Consider the following 20,526-nt stretch of genomic DNA (forward strand, 5'->3'; position numbering starts at 1 on the left):
CAAAGAACGTTTATCCCATATAAAGAAATTAGATCAAATAGAAATGACCCAAAATAGATGAATAATAGGCTGAAATATCTACTAGGGCATAAGAAAGGAATTTATAGGCGTATCAAAAGAGGTGAGGGTCATCTAATGAATCAGTATATTGACATTAAAAAGGGGATAAGAAAAGCTAAAAGGGACTATGAAATTAAAGTTGCTAGGGATTCTAAAACTAACCCAAAAAGTTTTTTCCAGGTCTATAGAACAAAAGTTAAGAGATAAGATAGGTCCCCTTAAAAATAACTATGGGCACCTTACTGACAAAGAGAATGAAATGTGCTCGATTTTTAACAATTATTTTCTCAGTTTTTACACAGGAAGACACTAACAATATTCCAGTAATTAATTTTTATAGTAGGCTAGAAGAAGATAAATTATGTAACATCACAGTCACTAGTGAAATGGTTGTGAAGCAGATAGACAGACTGAAGCAAAATAAATCGCCGGATCCTGATGAGGTTTTTTCAAGGGTTCTTAAGGAATACAAAATGGAACTCTGTGAACCATTAACTAATATTTTTAATTTATCTCTTCAAACAGGTGTAGTGTCTGATATGTGGAAGATGGCTAATGTAATTCCTATTTTTAAAACAGGGGACAAGTCGTTACCATCAAATTACTGCCCAATAAGCCTGACCTCAATTGTAGGCAAATTACTAGTCAATTATAGCTGAGATTATAAGAAGCCATCTCGATAAGCATAGCTTGATTAATGATACTCAGCATGGATTCACAAGAGGCCGGTCTTGTCTAACTAATTTATTAACTTTCTTCAGTAAAGCTTTTGAGGCTGTTGACCACGATAAAGAATTTAATATTATTTACTTAGATTTTAGTAAGGCTTTTGATAGAGTTCCGCACCATAGGCTGTTAAAAGAAAGTGGCAGCTCATGGCATTGGGGGAAAAGTGCTCTCGTGGATCGAGTCATGGCTCACTGACAGGAAGCAGAGTGTGTCCATAAATGGGGTTAAATCCGAGTGGGGATCTGTAACAAGTGGCGTTCCACAGGGATCAGTCTTGGGCCCGTTGTTGTTTATAATGTATATCAATGATCTTGATGAGGGAAATACTAGTGACATGAGGAAATTCGCCGATGACACAAAGATAGGTAGGATAATTGATTCAAACCTAGATGTTATGAAACTTCAGGAGGATTTAAACAAACTCTATTCTTCGTCAGAAAAGTGGCAGATGCAGTTCAATGTAGATAAATGCAAGGTTCTGAAGCTTGGGAGTGCCCATAACCCTAGTACTTATAAGTTAAATGATGTAGAACTTAGCCATACAGATTGCGAAAAGGACTTGGGGGTTATGGTGAGCAGCAACCTTAAACCAGGACAGCAATGCCTAAGCGTACGTAATAAGGCAAATAGATTACTGGGATTTATATCAAGAAGTGTAAGCAACAGAAGTCCAGAGGTCATACTGCAGCTTTATACATCATTAGCAAGGCCTCACCTAGATTATGCAGCTCAGTTCTGGTCTCCATATTACAGAATGGACATAAATTCGTTAGAAAACATTCAGCATAGGATGACTAAATTAATACATAGCATTAGAAATCTTCCTTATGAAGAAAGATTGAAGACTTAAATTACATTCACTTGTTAGACGAAGAATGAGGGGAGACCTGATCGAAGTGTATAAGTGGAAGATAGGTATCAATAAAGGGGATATTAATAAGGTCTTGAGGATGTCTCTCGAAGAGAGAACCCGCAGTAATGGATTTAAAATTAGATAAGTTTAGATTTAGAAAGGACATAGGAAAGTATTGGTTTGGAAATAGGGTAGTTGAGTGGAACAGTCTACCTAGTTGGGTTATTGAGGCTGGGACTTTGGGTAGTTTCAAATTTAGGTTGGATAAGTACATGAGTGGGAGGGGTTAGATTTGAGTGGGACTTTCACAGAGCTTATTTCTTGGGTGGCATTGAAAATTGGGCTGGGCAAATGTTTTGTTAGTGGGATGAATTGTAAAGGACCTGCCTAGTATGGGCCAACGGGCCTCCTGCAGTGTTCCTCCTTTCTTATGTGAGGGAGGAGTGGTGGCGGTGCAGGAGTGGTGAGGGAGGAGTGGTGGTGGTGTGGTGGTGGTGCAGGAGTGGTGGTGGTGCAGGAGTGGTGGTGGTGTGGTGGTGGTGCAGGAGTGGTGGTGGTGTGGTGGTGGTGGTGCAGGACTGGTGGTGGTGGTGGTGCAGGACTGGTGGTGGTGGTGGTGCAGGACTGGTGGTGGTGGTGGTGCAGGACTGGTGGTGGTGGTGGTGCAGGACTGGTGGTGGTGGTGGTGCAGGACTGGTGGTGGTGGTGGTGCAGGACTGGTGGTGGTGGTGGTGCAGGACTGGTGGTGGTGGTGGTGGTGCAGGACTGGTGGTGGTGGTGGTGCAGGACGTGTGGTAGTGGTGCAGGACATGTGGTAGTGGTGGTGGTGCAGGACGTGTGGTAGTGGTGGTGGTGCAGGACGTGTGGTAGTGGTGGTGGTGCAGGACGTGTGGTAGTGGTGCAGGACGTGTGGTAGTGGTGGTTGTGCAGGACTGGTGGTGGTGGTGGTGCAGGACTGGTGGTGGTGGTGGTGCAGGACTGGTGGTGGTGGTGGTGCAGGAGTGGTGGTGGTGTGGTGGTGGTGGTGCAGGAGTGGTGGTGGTGTGGTGGTGGTGGTGCAGGAGTGGTGGTGGTGTGGTGGTGGTGGTGCAGGAGTGGTGGTGGTGTGGTGGTGGTGGTGCAGGAGTGGTGGTGGTGTGGTGGTGGTGGTGCAGGAGTGGTGGTGGTGTGGTGGTGGTGGTGCAGGAGTGGTGGTGGTGTGGTGGTGGTGGTGCAGGAGTGGTGGTGGTGTGGTGGTGGTGGTGCAGGAGTGGTGGTGGTGTGGTGGTGGTGGTGCAGGAGTGGTGGTGGTGTGGTGGTGGTGGTGCAGGAGTGGTGGTGGTGTGGTGGTGGTGGTGCAGGAGTGGTGGTGGTGTGGTGGTGGTGGTGCAGGAGTGGTGGTGGTGTGGTGGTGGTGGTGCAGGAGTGGTGGTGGTGTGGTGGTGGTGGTGCAGGAGTGGTGGTGGTGGTGCAGGAGTGGTGGTGGTGTGGTGGTGGTGGTGCAGGAGTGGTGGTGGTGTGGTGGTGGTGGTGCAGGAGTGGTGGTGGTGTGGTGGTGGTGGTGCAGGAGTGGTGGTGGTGTGGTGGTGGTGGTGCAGGAGTGGTGGTGGTGGTGCAGGAGTGGTGGTGGTGGTGGTGGTGGTGCAGGAGTGGTGGTGGTGTGGTGGTGGTGGTGCAGGAGTGGTGGTGGTGTGGTGGTGGTGGAGCAGGAGTGGTGGTGTGTGGTGGTGGTGGTGCAGGAGTGGTGGTGGTGTGGTGGTGGTGGTGCAGGAGTGGTGGTGGTGTGGTGGTGGTGCAGGAGTGGTGGTGGTGTGGTGGTGGTGCAGGAGTGGTGGTGGTGTGGTGGTGGTGCAGGAGTGGTGGTGGTGTGGTGGTGGTGCAGGAGTGGTGGTGGTGTGGTGGTGCAGGAGTGGTGGTGGTGGTGCAGGAGTGGTGGTGGTGGTGCAGGAGTGGTGGTGGTGGTGCAGGAGTGGTGGTGGTGTGGTGGTGCAGGACTGGTGGTGGTGTGGTGGTGCAGGACTGGTGGTGGTGTGGTGGTGGTGGTGGTGCAGGAGTTGTTGTGGTGGTGGTGGTGCAGGAGTGGTGGTGGTGTGGTGGTGCAGGACTGGTGGTGGTGTGGTGGTGCAGGAGTTGTGGTGGTGGTGGTGGTGGTGCAGGAGTTGTGGTGGTGTGGTGGTGCAGGACTGGTGGTGGTGTGGTGGTGCAGGAGTTGTGGTGGTGGTGGTGGTGCAGGAGTTGTGGTGGTGTGGTGGTGCAGGAGTGGTGTGGTGGTGGTGCAGGAGTGGTGTGGTGGTGGTGGTGCAGGAGTGGTGTGGTGGTGCAGGAGTGGTGTGGTGGTGCAGGAGTGGTGTGGAGGTGCAGGAGTGGTGTGGTGGTGGTGGTGCAGGAGGGGTGGTGGTGCAGGAGTGGTGGTGGTGCAGGAGTGGTGGGGGTGCAGGAGTGGTGGTGGTGTGGTGGTGGTGGTGGTGCAGGAGTGGTGTGGTGGTGGTGGTGCAGGAGTGGTGTGGTGGTGGTGGTGCAGGAGTGGTGTGGTGGTGGTGGTGTGGTGGTGGTGGTGGTGCAGGAGTGGTGGTGGTGGTGGTGGTGCAGGAGTGGTGGTGGTGGTGGTGGTGGTGCAGGAGTGGTGGTGGTGGTGGTGGTGGTGCAGGAGTGGTGTGGTGGTGGTGGTGGTGCAGGAGTGGTGTTGTGGTGGTGGTGGTGCAGGAGTGGTGTGGTGGTGGTGGTGGTGCAGGAGTGGTGTGGTGGTGGTGGTGGTGCAGGAGTGGTGTGGTGGTGGTGGTGCAGGAGTGGTGTGGTGGTGGTGGTGCAGGAGTGGTGTGGTGGTGGTGGTGCAGGAGTGGTGTGGTGGTGGTGCAGGAGTGGTGTGGTGGTGGTGGTGCAAGAGTGGTGTGGTGGTGGTGGTGGTGCAAGAGTGGTGTGGTGGTGGTGGTGCAAGAGTGGTGTGGTGGTGGTGGTGCAAGAGTGGTGTGGTGGTGGTGGTGCAAGAGTGGTGTGGTGGTGGTGGTGCAAGAGTGGTGTGGTGGTGGTGGTGGTGCAAGAGTGGTGTGGTGGTGGTGGTGGTGCAAGAGTGGTGTGGTGGTGGTGGTGCAAGAGTGGTGTGGTGGTGGTGGTGCAAGAGTGGTGTGGTGGTGGTGGTGCAAGAGTGGTGTGGTGGTGGTGGTGCAAGAGTGGTGTGGTGCAAGAGTGGTGGTGGTGCAGGAGTGGTGCAGGAGTGGTGGTGGTGGTGCAGGAGTGGTGGTGGTGGTGCAGGAGTGGTGGTGGTGGTGTGGTGGTGCAGGAGTGGTGGTGTGGTGGTGCAGGAGTGGTGGTGTGGTGGTGCAGGAGTGGTGGTGGTGGTGCAGGAGTGGTGGTGTGGTGGTGCAGGAGTGGTGGTGTGGTGGTGCAGGAGTGGTGGTGTGGTGGTGCAGGAGTGGTGTGGTGGTGGTGCAGGAGTGGTGTGGTGGTGGTGCAGGAGTGGTGTGGTGGTGGTGCAGGAGTGGTGTGGTGGTGGTGCAGGAGTGGTGGTCGTGCAGGAGTGGTGGTGCAGGAGTGGTGGTGTGGTGGTGCAGGAGTGGTGGTGGTGGTGTGGTGGTGGTGGTGCAGGAGTGGTGGTGGTGGTGCAGGAGTGGTGGTGGTGGTGCAGGAGTGGTGGTGGTGGTGCAGGAGTGGTGGTGCAGGAGTGGTGGTGGTGGTGGTGGTGCAGGAGTGGTGGTGGTGGTGCAGGAGTGGTGGTGTGGTGGTGCAGGAGTGGTGGTGTGGTGGTGCAGGAGTGGTGGTGTGGTGGTGCAGGAGTGGTGGTGTGGTGGTGCAGGAGTGGTGGTGTGGTGGTGCAGGAGTGGTGGTGGTGCAGGAGTGGTGGTGTGGTGGTGCAGGAGTGGTGGTGGTGCAGGAGTGGTGGTGGTGTGGTGGTGGTGGTGCAGGACTGGTGGTGGTGCAGGAGTGGTGGTGGTGCAGGACTGGTGTGGTGGTGGTGGTGCAGGAGTGGTGTGGTGGTGGTGGTGCAGGAGTGGTGTGGTGGTGGTGGTGCAGGAGTGGTGTGGTGGTGGTGGTGCAGGAGTGGTGTGGTGGTGGTGGTGCAGGAGTGGTGTGGTGGTGGTGGTGCAGGAGTGGTGTGGTGGTGGTGGTGCAGGAGTGGTGTGGTGGTGGTGGTGCAGGAGTGGTGTGGTGGTGGTGGTGCAGGAGTGGTGTGGTGGTGGTGGTGCAAGAGTGGTGTGGTGGTGGTGGTGCAAGAGTGGTGTGGTGGTGGTGGTGCAAGAGTGGTGTGGTGGTGGTGGTGCAAGAGTGGTGTGGTGGTGGTGGTGCAAGAGTGGTGTGGTGGTGGTGGTGCAAGAGTGGTGTGGTGGTGGTGGTGCAAGAGTGGTGTGGTGGTGGTGCAAGAGTGGTGCAGGAGTGGTGGTGGTGGTGCAGGAGTGGTGGTGTGGTGGTGCAGGAGTGGTGGTGTGGTGGTGCAGGAGTGGTGGTGTGGTGGTGCAGGAGTGGTGTGGTGGTGGTGCAGGAGTGGTGGTGTGGTGGTGCAGGAGTGGTGGTGTGGTGGTGCAGGAGTGGTGGTGGGGGGGTGCAGGAGTGGTGGTGTGGTGGTGCAGGAGTGGTGCAGGAGTGGTGGTGCAGGAGTGGTGGTGTGGTGGTGCAGGAGTGGTGGTGCAGGAGTGGTGGTGCAGGAGTGGTGGTGGTGGTGTGGTGGTGGTGGTGCAGGAGTGGTGGTGGTGGTGGTGTGGTGGTGGTGCAGGAGTGGTGGTGGTGCAGGAGTGGTGGTGGTGCAGGTGGGGTGGTGTGGTGGTGCAGGAGTGGTGGTGGTGGTGTGGTGGTGCAGGAGTGGTGGTGGTGGTGTGGTGGTGCAGGAGTGGTGGTGGTGGTGTGGTGGTGCAGGAGTGGTGGTGCAGGAGTGGTGGTGGTGGTGTGGTGGTGCAGGAGTGGTGGTGCAGGAGTGGTGGTGGTGTGGTGGTGGTGCAGGAGTGGTGGTGGTGGTGGTGGTGCAGGAGTGGTGGTGGTGGTGGTGCAGGAGTGGTGGTGGTGGTGGTGCAGGAGTGGTGGTGGTGGTGGTGCAGGAGTGGTGGTGGTGGTGGTGCAGGAGTGGTGGTGGTGGTGGTGCAGGAGTGGTGGTGGTGGTGCAGGAGTGGTGGTGGTGGTGCAGGAGTGGTGGTGGTGGTGCAGGAGTGGTGGTGCAGGTGCAGGAGTGGTGGTGCAGGAGTGGTGGTGGTGGTGCAGGAGTGGTGGTGAAGGAGTGGCGGTGCAGGAGTGGTGGTGAAGGAGTGGCGGTGCAGGAGTGGTGGTGAAGGAGTGGCGGTGCATGACTGGCTGGAGTTTCCGGCAGCCGGCATCATCAACCACAACCTCACAATATTACATCATCTTACTCATTAATATACACTACATCCATCTCCAATATTCATTATAACAGTACTTAACATTGTGGTGTAAGAGCTACATAGAACAAAGTATATGTTAGTGTAGCGGCGGCGGTGGTGGTGGTGGTGGGGGGGGGGGGGGAGTGTTGGCGTCGGTGATGGAGCACCCACCAACACTAGCCGGCCCACGCCACCCGTCATATTACAATATAAATGTAGAGTAAGTGAGTTAATGGCTCACCTTTGGGGAAGACACAGACGAAGACATAATTCCATCCTTCATCAGGTGCATGAAGGCGACCATCGACGAGTCTAACACCTCGCATACCACGACTCTCAGCATGGCGGTACTTTAGACCACAAGCACCGGGGAACTGCGCCACCAGTGTAGACAACAATAATGTGCCGTCATCCTCAGTAGGGATCTCGATGGGCTCATCATTCTCTTCTTCACACACTTGTATGTAACAACTCATGTTGACCATGCAGACAGCAACACTCACGGAGACACAACGCACCAACTGCACCACTGATGACGCCAACAATCATCGACTCTCTTCGGTTATTTTCGTTCTGTGACGTCACTGGCATTCGGCTTCCACAAACTTACACTATAGTTCTCTTTTATAATGAATATCTTTCTTTTATCAACCACATGATCGCATTTTTATATAATAGAATTTTAGATTCTTACTACTTATTTGTATATAAATATTGATGATGTCCTTTCAATTAGATATAAAATAATTATTCTTAATATTACTTTTTTCTATGTTAATAAATTATTTTGCCCTACCTACCTTAACGAAGAATAGTATGTTTTTACTGTGAATGCTTTTACTATTATATTTAAGGTTTTTAAGACTTAAAATAAGGCACAAACTAATATTGTATATCAAGTCTGGCCTACGTGACCAAACTAGATAGCTGTTTCCCAACACACTTCCTGGCATTAACTTCGTACAATGACAATTTGCTCCCTCTACTTTCTACTTAAATATTATGAATGAAATTATGAAAAAAAAAGAAAAAGAGGGAAAATTAAATATATATGAAGAGAGAAACAACCAACCCCAAGACTTGTAATGTAAATATAATATGAAGTGTTAGCCAGGATAAACGAAGGCGGTGTACTAGGTGGTGCCCTGGTGGACACACTTTACAAATGACTGTAACTCTTACTTACTGTGCTCGTCCTCACACGCTCCTCCTCCTTACTTATTCAAGGCCAGTAACACATAATTTCTTGGGGATCTTTAATGTATTGCGAAAATAGTATTGGTCATAGTTGTTGTTAGGTCATAGTGATGGTAAGTGCCGGGGTATAGTAAGTAAGTAAGTAAGTTTATTCAGGTATTCACAAATACAGTTACATAGAATTATCATATATAGCAGCATATGTTTAGAGAACCTAGGATAACCCAAAAAAGTCAGACAGAGTGACTTATTTCCATTGGGGTCCTTTTACCTTATTATTATAGTATAAAGGTTATAATATTTTCTTATTGTTCTACAATGAAGATAACATCTTATTATCATACTAAAAAGACTATCTGCGACACCAAGGTCATTAAGAATCTACAATACGAGGGTCATTACAAGGAATAAGGTAAAAAATTTACACGTATGTTAGCTAAAAAATAGAAAATCATTCCCCTCCCTTTCTGTAGCTACATTCATCAGACACCTTTTGGCAGTCTTCTTGAACTGGTTCAAGCTATGACTGGCCTTGACATTTGTGGGTAGTCTGTTCCATTCCTTTATTGCTGTACAATAAAAGGTGTTTGAAGCCTGGCCACTGACTGTGGGTACTACAAAGTTGTGCTCTCTCCCCCTAGTTCTATGATTGCTTTGGTTCCCAGCCTTGACAAAATTGACAGCAAGATATTCTGGACATTGCTTGTGAGCAATTTTATAAACATGATTTAGCTTCAGTTGTTTTACTCTGTCTTCAACATTCAGCATATCCAACTGCTGTAATTCATCCTGGCCTACATGTTCTCTTGGTCCCAGCCCCAGGATGAATCTTACGATTTTGTTCTGGGTGATTTGCAGTCTATCTTTCAGTTTTTTTGTCAAGGCAGAGTACCAAGAAGAGCAAGCGTAATCCATATGGCATTGTATAAGGGCTAGACATAGAGTCCTGCGAGCCTCAGTAGGTAGACACTGTGCTTGTCTATACAGGAACTTCAGTCTGGCATTCACTTTCTTTACTACACTGTTCCCTATCAATTCTCCTGACATGCATGGGTCAAAGGGGATTCCCAAATATTTTACTGATGAAACCAAAGTGATGGGCTCCCCATTACATTGAACATTAAAATTATTTACCCTTCTCAGTTTATGTTTCGTGCCAAAGAGAATGGCTTCAGTTTTCCCTAGGTGTAATGATAGTTTGTTGTCTACTAACCATTTGCTGCAGGACTCCAGTTCCAGTGTTAAAACATTAGCAATATCTTGTGGGTCTTTACCTGACACTAACAGAGCACTGTCATCTGCATACAGTAGGAGTTTGCACTTGACACTGATAGGCATATCATTGACATAACATAAGAATAATAAGGGACCCAGAATACTACCTTGGGGAACTCCACATGTTATCGGCAGGGGTTCTGATTCTGTTTTGTTGATTTTGACTATTTGTCTCCTGTTGCTAAGGTAGGACTTAAACCAGTCTACAGAACCTATACCGATAGTTTGAAGTTTATTACATAATATATTGTGGTTGACAGTATCGAAGGCCTTTTGCAGGTCTAAGGTTACCATGCCTATGAGGTTCCCCTTTGACATTTCAGTTCTCAGGTAATCCATCAGATTAATAAGGGAGGTGTCGGTTGAGTAGGATCTTCTAAAGCCCGATTGATAGCTATGGAGAATGTTGTTGTCATTAAGGTACTTAACTACTTGAGAATACACCGCCCTCTCTAGAATTTTAGATATTATACTGAGTATACTAACAGGTCTATAGTTGCTTACATCAGACCTACTATTTTTCTTGAAGATAGGAGTAACTCTGGCCTCCTTGAACCCCTCCGGTACTGTATTAGTGGTGACTGATAGATTTATTATGTGAGCAATAGGGATTGACAGTTCAGAAGCACCATCTTTTAGGAACTTAGATGGAATGTTATCAGGGCCTGTGCTCTTAGTTGGGTTTAACCTGCTTAGTTCTTTTTGAATAAAGTCATGAGATACACTTACTAGTTGACAACTGTTTGGGGTTACCCCTTTATTGGTATAGTATGTTTGAAACTTATCAGAGTCTGTGTTAAAGGTATTTGATGCAGCTGGTAGTTTACTTACTAGTGTTGATGCAACAGATGTGTAGTATGAATTAAAGCAATTTGCCACCTTAGATGTTTCGTGGCATACCTCATTATCGATAGTGAGTACTATGTTAGACCTATCTACTGGCTTATGGCTATACCCCAACTGTTTTAGTTGTTGCCAGAGCTTTCTGGGGTTATGCTTATACTCTTCAATTTTTGAGCAGTAGTGCTTTGCCTTTGCTCCTTTTATAAGTCTCTGTACTCTGTTCCTCACCCTTTGGAATTCATTTAGTGCTGCAATATCCTGTCTGTTTGCTTTAAATCTTTTTAGCAGCTGGTCTCTGAATTTCATATTATCTAATATCTCAGTATTCATCCAGGGTTCAGTTCTTCGTTTAATCCTAACCTCTTTAACTGGTGCAATATTATCAAGGATGGTAGTGAACATTGTTTTGAATTTTTCCCAGGCATCGTTTACGTCCGTGCAACTTGTTATCTCAGTCCAGTCACAATTGTGTAGCCTATTTACCAGTGTTTCTTTACTGTAGTTTCTAGTTGACCTCATTTTTATTGTCCTGTGTAGGCCTATCCTATCCCTAGTTATTTTCCTGGTGCAGTAAATGATGAAATGATCACTAAGACCTGTGGTAATGACGCCTGACTGACTAATGTTCTCAGCGCGGTTACAAAGTATGTGGTCAATTAGGGTGGCTGAGGACTGTGTGATCCGGGTTGGAGTATTAATAAGTTGAGTGTAACTATTTAATCCTAGAATTTGCTTATACCTTTTGCATAGCCCGTTATTTTGCTGCTGAAAACAGATATTGAAGTCGCCCAGTATTATTGTCTCGCAATTGTTTTCAACTCCGGACAAGACTCTGGAAAAGTCTTCTAAGAACTGGTCCTGGGTAGGAGGGCGGTAACTAGTTCCTACTAAGATGGGTTTGGTCTTAGGAAGCAGCACTTCAAACCATAGAATCTCCAGTTTATTGTTATTTAAATCAGGTCTTGGGTTGTAAGCTAAGTCATTTCTAATGTAGGCACATACTCCACCACCCTTTCTGTTCCTATCTAAGCGTTTTATATTGTAACCATCTATTTTGACCTCGTCGTCAGTCACCGTATCATCCAACCAAGATTCAGAGATGGTTATAACTGCCGCCCTAATTTTGTTAGCTAGAATCCTAATCTCTGCCAATTTAGGAAGAAGTGATCTTGCATTGACATGAATAAAGTGAAGGGCTGTTTTCATAAAACAATCATAATCATCAATATATGGCAATGGGTCATTTGTATTAAAATTTGGTAAATCAATGTCATCACTGCTAAAGGGTAACTGTGCCAAAGTGCATTTGTTACACACAAAATGAATTCTGGCACCGTTGCTATAATTGTACATACATCCATCATGCACCCACCCCTTACACATTTTACATAAGGTGCCTTTTCTGTTTTTCATGCGTGCTTTAGTACAGTGTATGCACCTGTTTGGTAGTGTTTGAGATAATAATGGCTGTATTGTCTCACATTGACCTATGTATGCATTACATATGGAGTTAAGGTTATCATTCCTAGCTGCTAGACCGTCATTATTGCCGTCATTTATCTGTCTGTTTTGCCTCTGCACAATAGTTTGTGGTCCTGGATTAATTTGGATATCACCACTAAGAGTGCTACAATAAGAGCTGTGTGCCATTGTTTTTGTTTAGGTATGCGGTGTTGCCATACCTTGCGGCGATAGTGACATTTACTTTTCTGGTAGGATGGCAACTGTTGGGCTTTTACTGTCCAGGGCGCTGTTACTCCATTCACCTTTTCCAACCCCCATGACTGATTTCTTTCTTCATGGAATTGAAGAAGAAATATAAATATAATTATGGCAGCCTGTACCCCCCTAATGCCTGCCATTTTCACTCTTCGCTCTTTTACTCATATACAATAATATTTATTTCTCTTTTCCAGTCCCTAGTACACTTAGTATCTGCTTTAGCAATCACCACTGAATTACTAGTAAAATTTCCTCTTCAAAAATCCTCTTCACTGCTCACTTTTCCCTTAACTTCACAGAACCCTTACAACTAACCCCTTAATACACACTCCCCTTCCCATTTCCCTTCACAGTCTGGCTTCCCCAATTAACTTCTAACTCCTTTCCATTCTGGTAGATCAGAAAGGTTTAATCCATGGTTTTATCCTTCCAAATCCCCCTCAGTTCCATTTATCGGGGGTTGTGTGGTGTTGTTGACTGCCTGACCTGTTTTGCTGACTCAGCCATTTTTAAAACACTGAGGGAAGTAAACGCCACCTACAACCTGACTTTCCTTGAGTTTATAGATATATTTGGCTTTTTCTGCTATGATTCTCTGAGGGCAAATTTTTATTTAAGGTTTTGTACATATAAATACACGTATGCTGCTATGTGTGATAATTTATATAACTATTTGTCTACTTGTACCTGAATAAACTTGCATAATATTTTTTTTACTATGGTCTTGATAACATAAGTATTAAAAGTACTGGAAAAGTACACTAGAGATATAATGTAAGTGATGTGGGTAGACTTGTGGGGTCACAACTAGTGTACAACAAAATACAAATATTTATTTTAAAATTACTGTATAAAATATAGAGTACTCTGAAGGCCCAGGAGATGCATTTCGGGCGAAAAATACTCTAGTTCAAATTAAGATTTATTTGTATATTTGTGGAATTAATACATGGTATTAATGATCTTATCAATATAAAATATACAAAAATTGTATTAAAACGCCATTGGAAACAAGTCACTCTTGACTTTTATGGTCATCCTGGGTAATTTGTACTATGCAGAATAATTGTGCTTATGTGTACCTGTGCCTAAATAAACTTAATACAGGACAATATGATGCAGTATAAATTCAATGAAAATTTTTATAGCTGACATGGACATAGACAAAACTGTAAGATAATTAGTACAAGTCATATCTAAAAGGGAAGTGAAGCATTACTTAACACTTTCAGGGTCGAGAGGCCCTGTCCTAAACTGTTCTCAGGGTTGAAATTTTTTCAGAATTTTTTTTTCATGTGAAATGATAGAGAATCTTTTCCCGGTCATAATGACACCAAAATTATGAAATTTGATGGAAAACTTATGGAATTATGCTCTCGCGGCTGTATAGCCTTTGTGGCTTAGCGCTTCTTTTTTATTATAATAATAATATGCTCTCGCGAAGTTAGCGATCTCGACGATGTTTACGCATCGGCGATTTCGCCCACTTTGAGCCCTATTTTCGGCCAATTCCACTGTACTAGTCGACAAAAATCATAACTATTTCACTAGAACTCCATTTTATCTATCGAATGAGTACAAGAAACCACCCATTTACCGATTTAACCTTCCAATAGTGGTCAGAAATTAGCAATTTTGCCAATTTCACACAAATTTCAAAAGATGCCAATTTCTAAATAGGGTCCAGAATAAATAAGAAAGACATTCCTGGCACTAAAATAACATTTCCTCTGTTCATTAGTCACTTCCTCAGGCGCCTATTACATTTCTTTTGCTTTCCACTTTGAATTTTTATTCTCACAAAAAATAGAAGATTTACTGTTATGCAGACTACTACAGTAGTGTAAAAATGGTATAAATAATATCAGCGCACTTGTGAAAGAATATTAGACTCGCCAGTTGACATGTATTGGACGCTTGGCATGATTTCTTTACTTTTGAACTTTGGCAAAAATCGAACATTTCTGCTACTTTGAGCTCAATTTCAAGGTACTTTTCATTGTGAAACCAATCAAAATCATCTCAGTTTCTGTAATATGTCTTCCATTCTAGGAAATCTAGAAATACAACCATAAATACTATACAAAAATACAGTGCAAAGTCGCTGTTTTATCCAAAAACACGGTCATTTTTTTTTTCCTCATGCACTGTGTGCTGCAGAATTTTTTTTATACTGCACACACTGACCACATACACCCATTCTTTCGTATGTAGTCCTTCCAGCTTTCTCTCGCTAGATCTGAAGGTGCTAGAATTTAGGCGTTCTAGTACGTCAATAACCCTGGTGCGTAAGCCGTACTAGTACGTCGGACCCCCTGAAAGGGCTAAATGAGGAAAGTTCATTTTATATACGAGTAAATTGAGTTATGAGCTAGCTCTTGGAACAAATTAAACTCGTAAGTCAAGATTCCACTGTATATATTTATACATCATAGGGACATTAACATGGGCCCCTACTGTGACCACAAATGTAAGCTTTTATTCATATTCATATATTTTATTTGGACATGATACATAGTTGTACAAGGAATTATAGTAGTTGGGTGCACATACCAAAAGCCCCTTGTATGCAGAGCATTATGGGCAGGCTTAAAATTAACTTAAAATTAACAAGCAATGAAAGGTTGTGTTAAAAATTACAGTAAACAATTTACAATATGAATTACAGTTTAGTATTTGAAACTATGAAATTTGAGCACATCAATACTGAATTTGTCATATTACAATGTATAACAAAAGATGATCAGTTTGCTATATGTTGTCTTGAAGTTTTAAGACGTAAGTAATTGGGAGAATTATTGATAATGTAAAATACTGTGTTGATTATTTAGTCCTGGGCAAATAAGTGGTTCTTTAGAAGAGTCTTAAATTGATTTTCAGGCCTGGTTACTTTAGTATGTTCTGGTAATGAATTCCAGATTTTGGGGCCCTTTATGTGCATAGAGTTTTTACAGTGTGATACGGACACGGGGTACATCAAAATGAGATCTGTGTCTTGTGTTGTGGTCGTGTCTCCTATTAAGGTTGGTAAGGGAAAGTTTGAATGGAGGGTTTATGTTTACATGTATTGTTCTATGTATGCAGTAGGCACATGAATAAGTGTGGATGTTCTTTATGGTGAGCAAATTTAGACTACTGAATAGAGGTGGAGTATGCTGTTGTGAGTGGGAATTTATCATCATTTTGATTGCAGCCTTTTGCTGGGTTATTAGTGGCCTTAGGTGATTTAATGTTGTTGATCCCCATGCACAAATTCCATAAGTGAGATAAGGGTAGATGAGTGAGTGATACAGTGCAAGGAGAGCTGATTGTGGAACATAGTACCGTATCTTTGATAGTATCCCTACTGTCTTAGAGATTTTCTTGGAAATTTGTTGTATATGTGTTTGGAATTTGAGGCTACTGTCTAGGTGGATTCCTAGGAATTTTCCCTCTGTGAGTCTTGTGATGGGTGATCCATTTAGTGTTATGTTAAGTGGAACATTTGCAGCTCTGGTTTGAAACTGAATGAAATAGGTTTTGTCAGTATTTAGGGTAAGTTTATTCGTCGTCATCCAGGTAGATATTTTCTGCAGTTCAGCATTGACAGTGTTGGCAAGTATGACTGGGTTTGGGTGTGAGAAGACGTATGTAGTGTCATCTGCAAATAATATGGGTTTGAGTAGCTGTGATGCATTTGGTAGGTCATTGATGTAGATGAGAGAGTGGTGGTCCTAGGACACTTCCCTGTGGGACTCCTACTGTGATTGGTTGTGTGGAAGAGTTTGCACCATTTATGTACACGTATTGGCTTCTGTTACTAAGGTATGACTAGGTAGTTAAGGAAATGGCCTCTTATACCATAGTGTGTTAATTTAGTGTGCAGCAATTCATGGTCGACTCTGTCAAAAGCTTTACGTAAGTCAATGAAAATTCCCAGTGGGACTTCTTTCTTCTCAAGTGCGGTATATATTAGCTCCAGCATGTGTATAATAGCATCATTTGTGCTTTTATTATTCCTGAATCCAAACTGACTGGGATTTAGTGTGTTGTATGAGATGAGGTAGGAATAGGTTTGTGTATGAATTAATTTTTCAAAGATTTTAGAGAGTAGTGGTAAGTTAGAAATTGGTCTATAGTTATTCAAGTCGGCTTGATCACCTTCTTTGTGGATCGGGGTAACCTTCGCTATTTTGAGGACTGCCAGGAAGGTGGACGATTCAATGGATTTGTTAAAGAGTGTTGCAATAATTAGTGACAGTACTTGCGAAGCTTTTTCGTACATAAAAGCAGGCAAGTTGTTTATATCGCCTGCCTTGTTCTTAACCCTTTGACTGTTTCGGTCATGTATATACATCTTATGAGCCACTGTGTTTGACGTATATATACTAATAAATTCTAGCGGCTTCAGATCAAGGAGAGAGCTGGTAGGCCCACATGTGAGAGAATGGGTCTGTGTGGTCATTGTGCACCTGTCAGCATAGTTGCTGATCCCTTACATGTGTTGTATAGCTTATCTGAGTATCATAGTACCATCCATATGTTTTATATACTATATGATACCTTACTAGGCCTAGTGACTGTATGACATCACGGGATGTGGCATGAGTGAGTGGAAGGCGCTACCTCACTCTCAGTCCATGCATAGGTCTACCAGGCAACACATGGCAGGTTGGGCTCCCCTTTCTCACATTCTGCAATATATTGTTACCATCCAACAAGTGTGTATATCTTCAACCCTCGTTATCTCCTTTCGAACCCCACGACAAATGGTGACAGCGGTGTGGGCGTAAAATTGATAATTACGCCGATGCACGGAGATAAATTCTCTCAGCCGACGACGGGCATTTTGTGTAGCCAGTAGGCCGACCTAGCCAAGCAGCTACCCCAAGCAAGCATTGACCAGCCTATTGCTTCCTACTTCTGGTCAGTCTCTGTGTATTAGCATTTTATTTGCTTATTTGCATTACTTCCAAGGGGTTGACCCGGGTTTGCAAAGTAAGCCAAGCCACCAAGCCAGTCTGGGGGGGGGGGAGTCCAGCCTAACCTTACACCATCCAGCCTTGCCTGCCAAGCCAGCTTTCCACCCCTGCTGTGCTCATCGTTACAAGTTATCAAGCCAGTCTGTGTGAAGGGTTAAGCCAAGCCAGCCAGCAACTAACCCAAGTGTCTTAACCCAGTACTGAAGCAAGCCACGTGGGTACAGTCTTCTTCACCGTTTTGTGCTTCTCGTTCTAGCTATTCTGAGTGCTTTATCATCCCTGTGGTGTTGTGGTATTTTGTGGATTTGTGTTTAAGCCAGTCCGTCTTAGAATATCTTCGTGCCTAGTGCGGGTGTCCCCAGTGTGGCTTACGCCGTTCATCCCATAGGCCCAGTCACCACGCAGTGTCTCACCACAGCGCTGCCTCAACCACCCACCTCACCCACTACCACTGTTTTTGTACCCTTATTACGGGTTCTAGCATCATATTTTTATGGACCACATAGGGGGTCAAGAGCCAAGTGTGTTCCTTCGTCAGATGCGCCATCGTAAAAGCCTCCTGTGTGAGTTCATTGTTGATTTAAGCGCAAATTCTTCGATCACGTGTGGAGAGTAGTCAAGAACTCCGCAAATCACGAGTCTCCACCACTACCATCCACCTCATTCTACAACGTCGCTACAGTGTTAATGAATATTTTTTCATAGTCATTTGTGAGTGTTGAGACTTTTTTTTTTTTTTTTTTTTTCCAGTGATTTCTTAGTGACATTCAGTGACTCTTGATTAGACTCAGTGTTCATTATCTACTGCTTGCAATTTTTTTTTTTTTTTTGCTCTTTCTTCAGTGTTAATTTTCGTACTTTATTTTATGTCTGTTGTGTTGTGCTTCTTTTTTTTATATCTACTTGATGTAAGTACTTTAATGTTTTTTCCTTGTTGTGTGCAGTATATAAGCAGTATAACCTTGTGTTTACACTTCACAATTATCTTGTGTTCACAGTATTGTGTTCCTTGTCTAGTAATTTATACAGTGAAGTAATTCAGTAACTTGTTACCTTATATTCTGCATCACAACTCATTGTTGTCTCGGTTATTTTTTTTTCTCCCAGCATTTGTGTATTCTTGCTGTTTTTGTTTTCATTCATTTGCTATTTTTTTTCTTGTGTGTGTTCAACATTCTTGTTACATTTTTTCATTTAGCCAGTGTCTGATTTGTCTTATCTCCACAGACAATAGTGTCATTATTTTGTTGAAGCAAGACAATTATTTTCCAATTTTTCACACCCCAAGCTTCATTACAAGAAAATTCTCATAGTATTGTGCATATATTGATGTGTTATTTTTCCTGCATCACTGTAAGTGTTAATTGTTTCCCTTGTTTTATGTTTTTTTTTTTTTCCTCTCTTATTTTCATATTTCATTGAACAAATTCACTCTTAGTGCAATTTTTAAGTTCTTCTTTTAAAGTAAATCATTCTTTCGCTTGTTCAGTAAGTGTTGTTTAAGCTGCAAATAAGAGTTAGTGTTCAATCAGTTCATTCCTTGATAATATTTTTTTTGTTGCTTTTGTAAACTGTATTTTCTTGTGTAATGTTTTTTTTATTGCAACATTGACTCATTTTACAATAATTCTTGTGTAACATTGTGCTGCCATTCATTTTTTTTTTCTTTCAGAAAATTTTATGTAGTGTTGTGCAGTACAGTGGAACCTCAAATATCGAACTTTCTTTGGTCCAGAAGGCTGTTCGAGTGCCTTTACTGAATGAATTTATTCCCATCAGGAATAATGTAAATTAGATTAGTCCATTTCAGACCCTCAAAACTACACTTATAAAAGCACTTACAAAAATACACTTACATAATTGGTCGTGTTGGGAGCAGTTCGATTTTTGAGGTTCCACTGTACTTTTGATTAGTAATTGTTATTTGCAATATTGCTACAGTTTATTTCAGTGCAGTTTCAAATGCTCTGTTCTGTGCATAATATTTTATTCTTTGTGTGTCATTTTATTTTATTTTTAGTGAATTGTTTTCCCAGTTTGTTTTAACCCTTTGACTGTCGCGGCCATATATATATGTCTTACGAGGTACCATGTTTGACGTATATATACTCATAAATTCTAGTGGCTTCAAATCGTAAGAACATAAGAAAGGAGAAACACTGCGGCAGGCCTGTTGGCCCATACTAGGCAGATCCTATACAATTCATCCAACAAACAAAACATTTGACCAACCTAATTTTCAATGCTACCCAAGAAATAAGCTCTGATGTGCAAGTCCCACTCAAATCCAACCCCTCTCACTCATGTACTTATCCAACCTAAATTTGAAACTACCCAAAGTCCTAGCCTCAATAACCCAACTAGGTAGGCTGTTCCACTCATCAACTACCCTATTTCCAAACCAATACTTTCCTGTGTCCTTTCTAAATCTAAACTTATCTAATTTAAATCCATTACTGCGGGTTCTCTCTTGGAGAGATATCCTCAAGACCTTATTAATATCCCCTTTATTAATACCTATCTTCCACTTATACACTTCGATCAGGTCTCCCCTCATTCTTCGTCTAACAAGTGAATGTAACTTAAGAGTCTTCAATCTTTCTTCATAAGGAAGATTTCTAATGCTATGTATTAATTTAGTCATCCTACGCTGAATGTTTTCTAACGAATTTATGTCCATTCTGTAATATGGAGACCAGAATTGAGCTGCATAATCTAGGTGAGGCCTTACTAATGATGTATAAAGCTGCAGTATGACCTCTGGACTTCTGTTGCTTACACTTCTTGATATAAATCCCAATATTCTATTTGCCTTATTACGTACGCTTAGGCATTGCTGTCTTGGTTTAACCCTTTGACTGTTTCAGGCCCCTTTCTGAAACTGTCATTCTATGTCGCTAAATTTTTGAAAAAAAAAATAATTTTTTCTTATGAAATGATAGAGAATCTTTTCCCGATGGTAATGACACCAAAAGTTCGAAATTTGGTCGAAAACTCATGGAATTACGCTCCCGCAAAGTTAGCGGTCTCGGCGACATATGCGTATCGGCGATTTCGCCAACTTTGAGCCCTATTTTCAGCCAATTCCTTTGTGCCAGTTGACCAAACTCATAGCTATTTCTTTAGAACTCCATTTTATCTATCAGCTGAGTACAAGAAACCTTCCATTTACCAATTTGGACTACCCAATATTGTGGTCAGAAATTGGCAATTTGGCCAATTTCATGCAAACTAAAAAAGATGCCAATTTCAAAATAGGGTCCAGAATAAACAAGGTAGACATTCTTGGCACTAAAATAACATATCCTCTGTTCATTAGTCACATCTCTAGGCCCCTCTTATATTATTATTGCTTTCTATTTTGATTTTTTATTCATACAAAAAAATACAAAATTTACTGTTATGCAGACTACTGCATTATTGTAAAAATGGTATAAATAATATCAGTGCACTAGTGAAAGAATATTAAACTCCCCAGTTGACGTGTATTGGACGTGTGGTGTGATTTGTTTACTCCTGAACATTGGTAAAAATCGAACATTTCCGCTACTTTGAGCTCAGTTTCAAGGAGGTTTTCATCTTC

The 20,526-nt window shown here is 43.9% G+C and overlaps 2 protein-coding genes across 9 annotated transcripts in view; one reads left to right on the forward strand and one right to left on the reverse strand.

The window, feature by feature from the left end:
* TBPH (TAR DNA-binding protein-43 homolog) overlaps positions 1 to 7,531 on the reverse strand; it is a 29,333-nt gene extending 21,802 nt beyond the window's left edge. For 3 of the 4 annotated variants that reach the window (XM_053771271.2, XM_053771188.2, XM_053771033.2), the window contains exon 1: positions 7,187 to 7,530. In XM_053771271.2, the coding sequence (XP_053627246.1) occupies positions 7,187 to 7,430 (244 nt within the window). In that variant the 5' untranslated portion in view covers positions 7,431 to 7,530. Of the gene's footprint in view, positions 1 to 7,186 lie in introns of all 4 variants that reach the window. The other variant, XM_053771109.2, reaches the window with a different exon arrangement.
* Positions 7,532 to 8,024: 493 nt separating this feature from the next.
* LOC128684957 (uncharacterized) overlaps positions 8,025 to 20,526 on the forward strand; it is a 124,593-nt gene continuing 112,091 nt past the window's right edge. For 4 of the 5 annotated variants that reach the window (XM_053771467.2, XM_070087087.1, XM_070087081.1 and 1 more), the window contains exon 1: positions 8,025 to 8,172. The gene's annotated coding sequence lies outside the window, so the exon portion shown is untranslated. The remainder of the gene's footprint in view (positions 8,173 to 20,526) is intronic. The other variant, XM_070087063.1, reaches the window with a different exon arrangement.

Source organism: Cherax quadricarinatus, chromosome 2, assembly GCF_038502225.1.
Source record: "Cherax quadricarinatus isolate ZL_2023a chromosome 2, ASM3850222v1, whole genome shotgun sequence".
NCBI classification, from domain to species: domain Eukaryota; kingdom Metazoa; phylum Arthropoda; class Malacostraca; order Decapoda; family Parastacidae; genus Cherax; species Cherax quadricarinatus.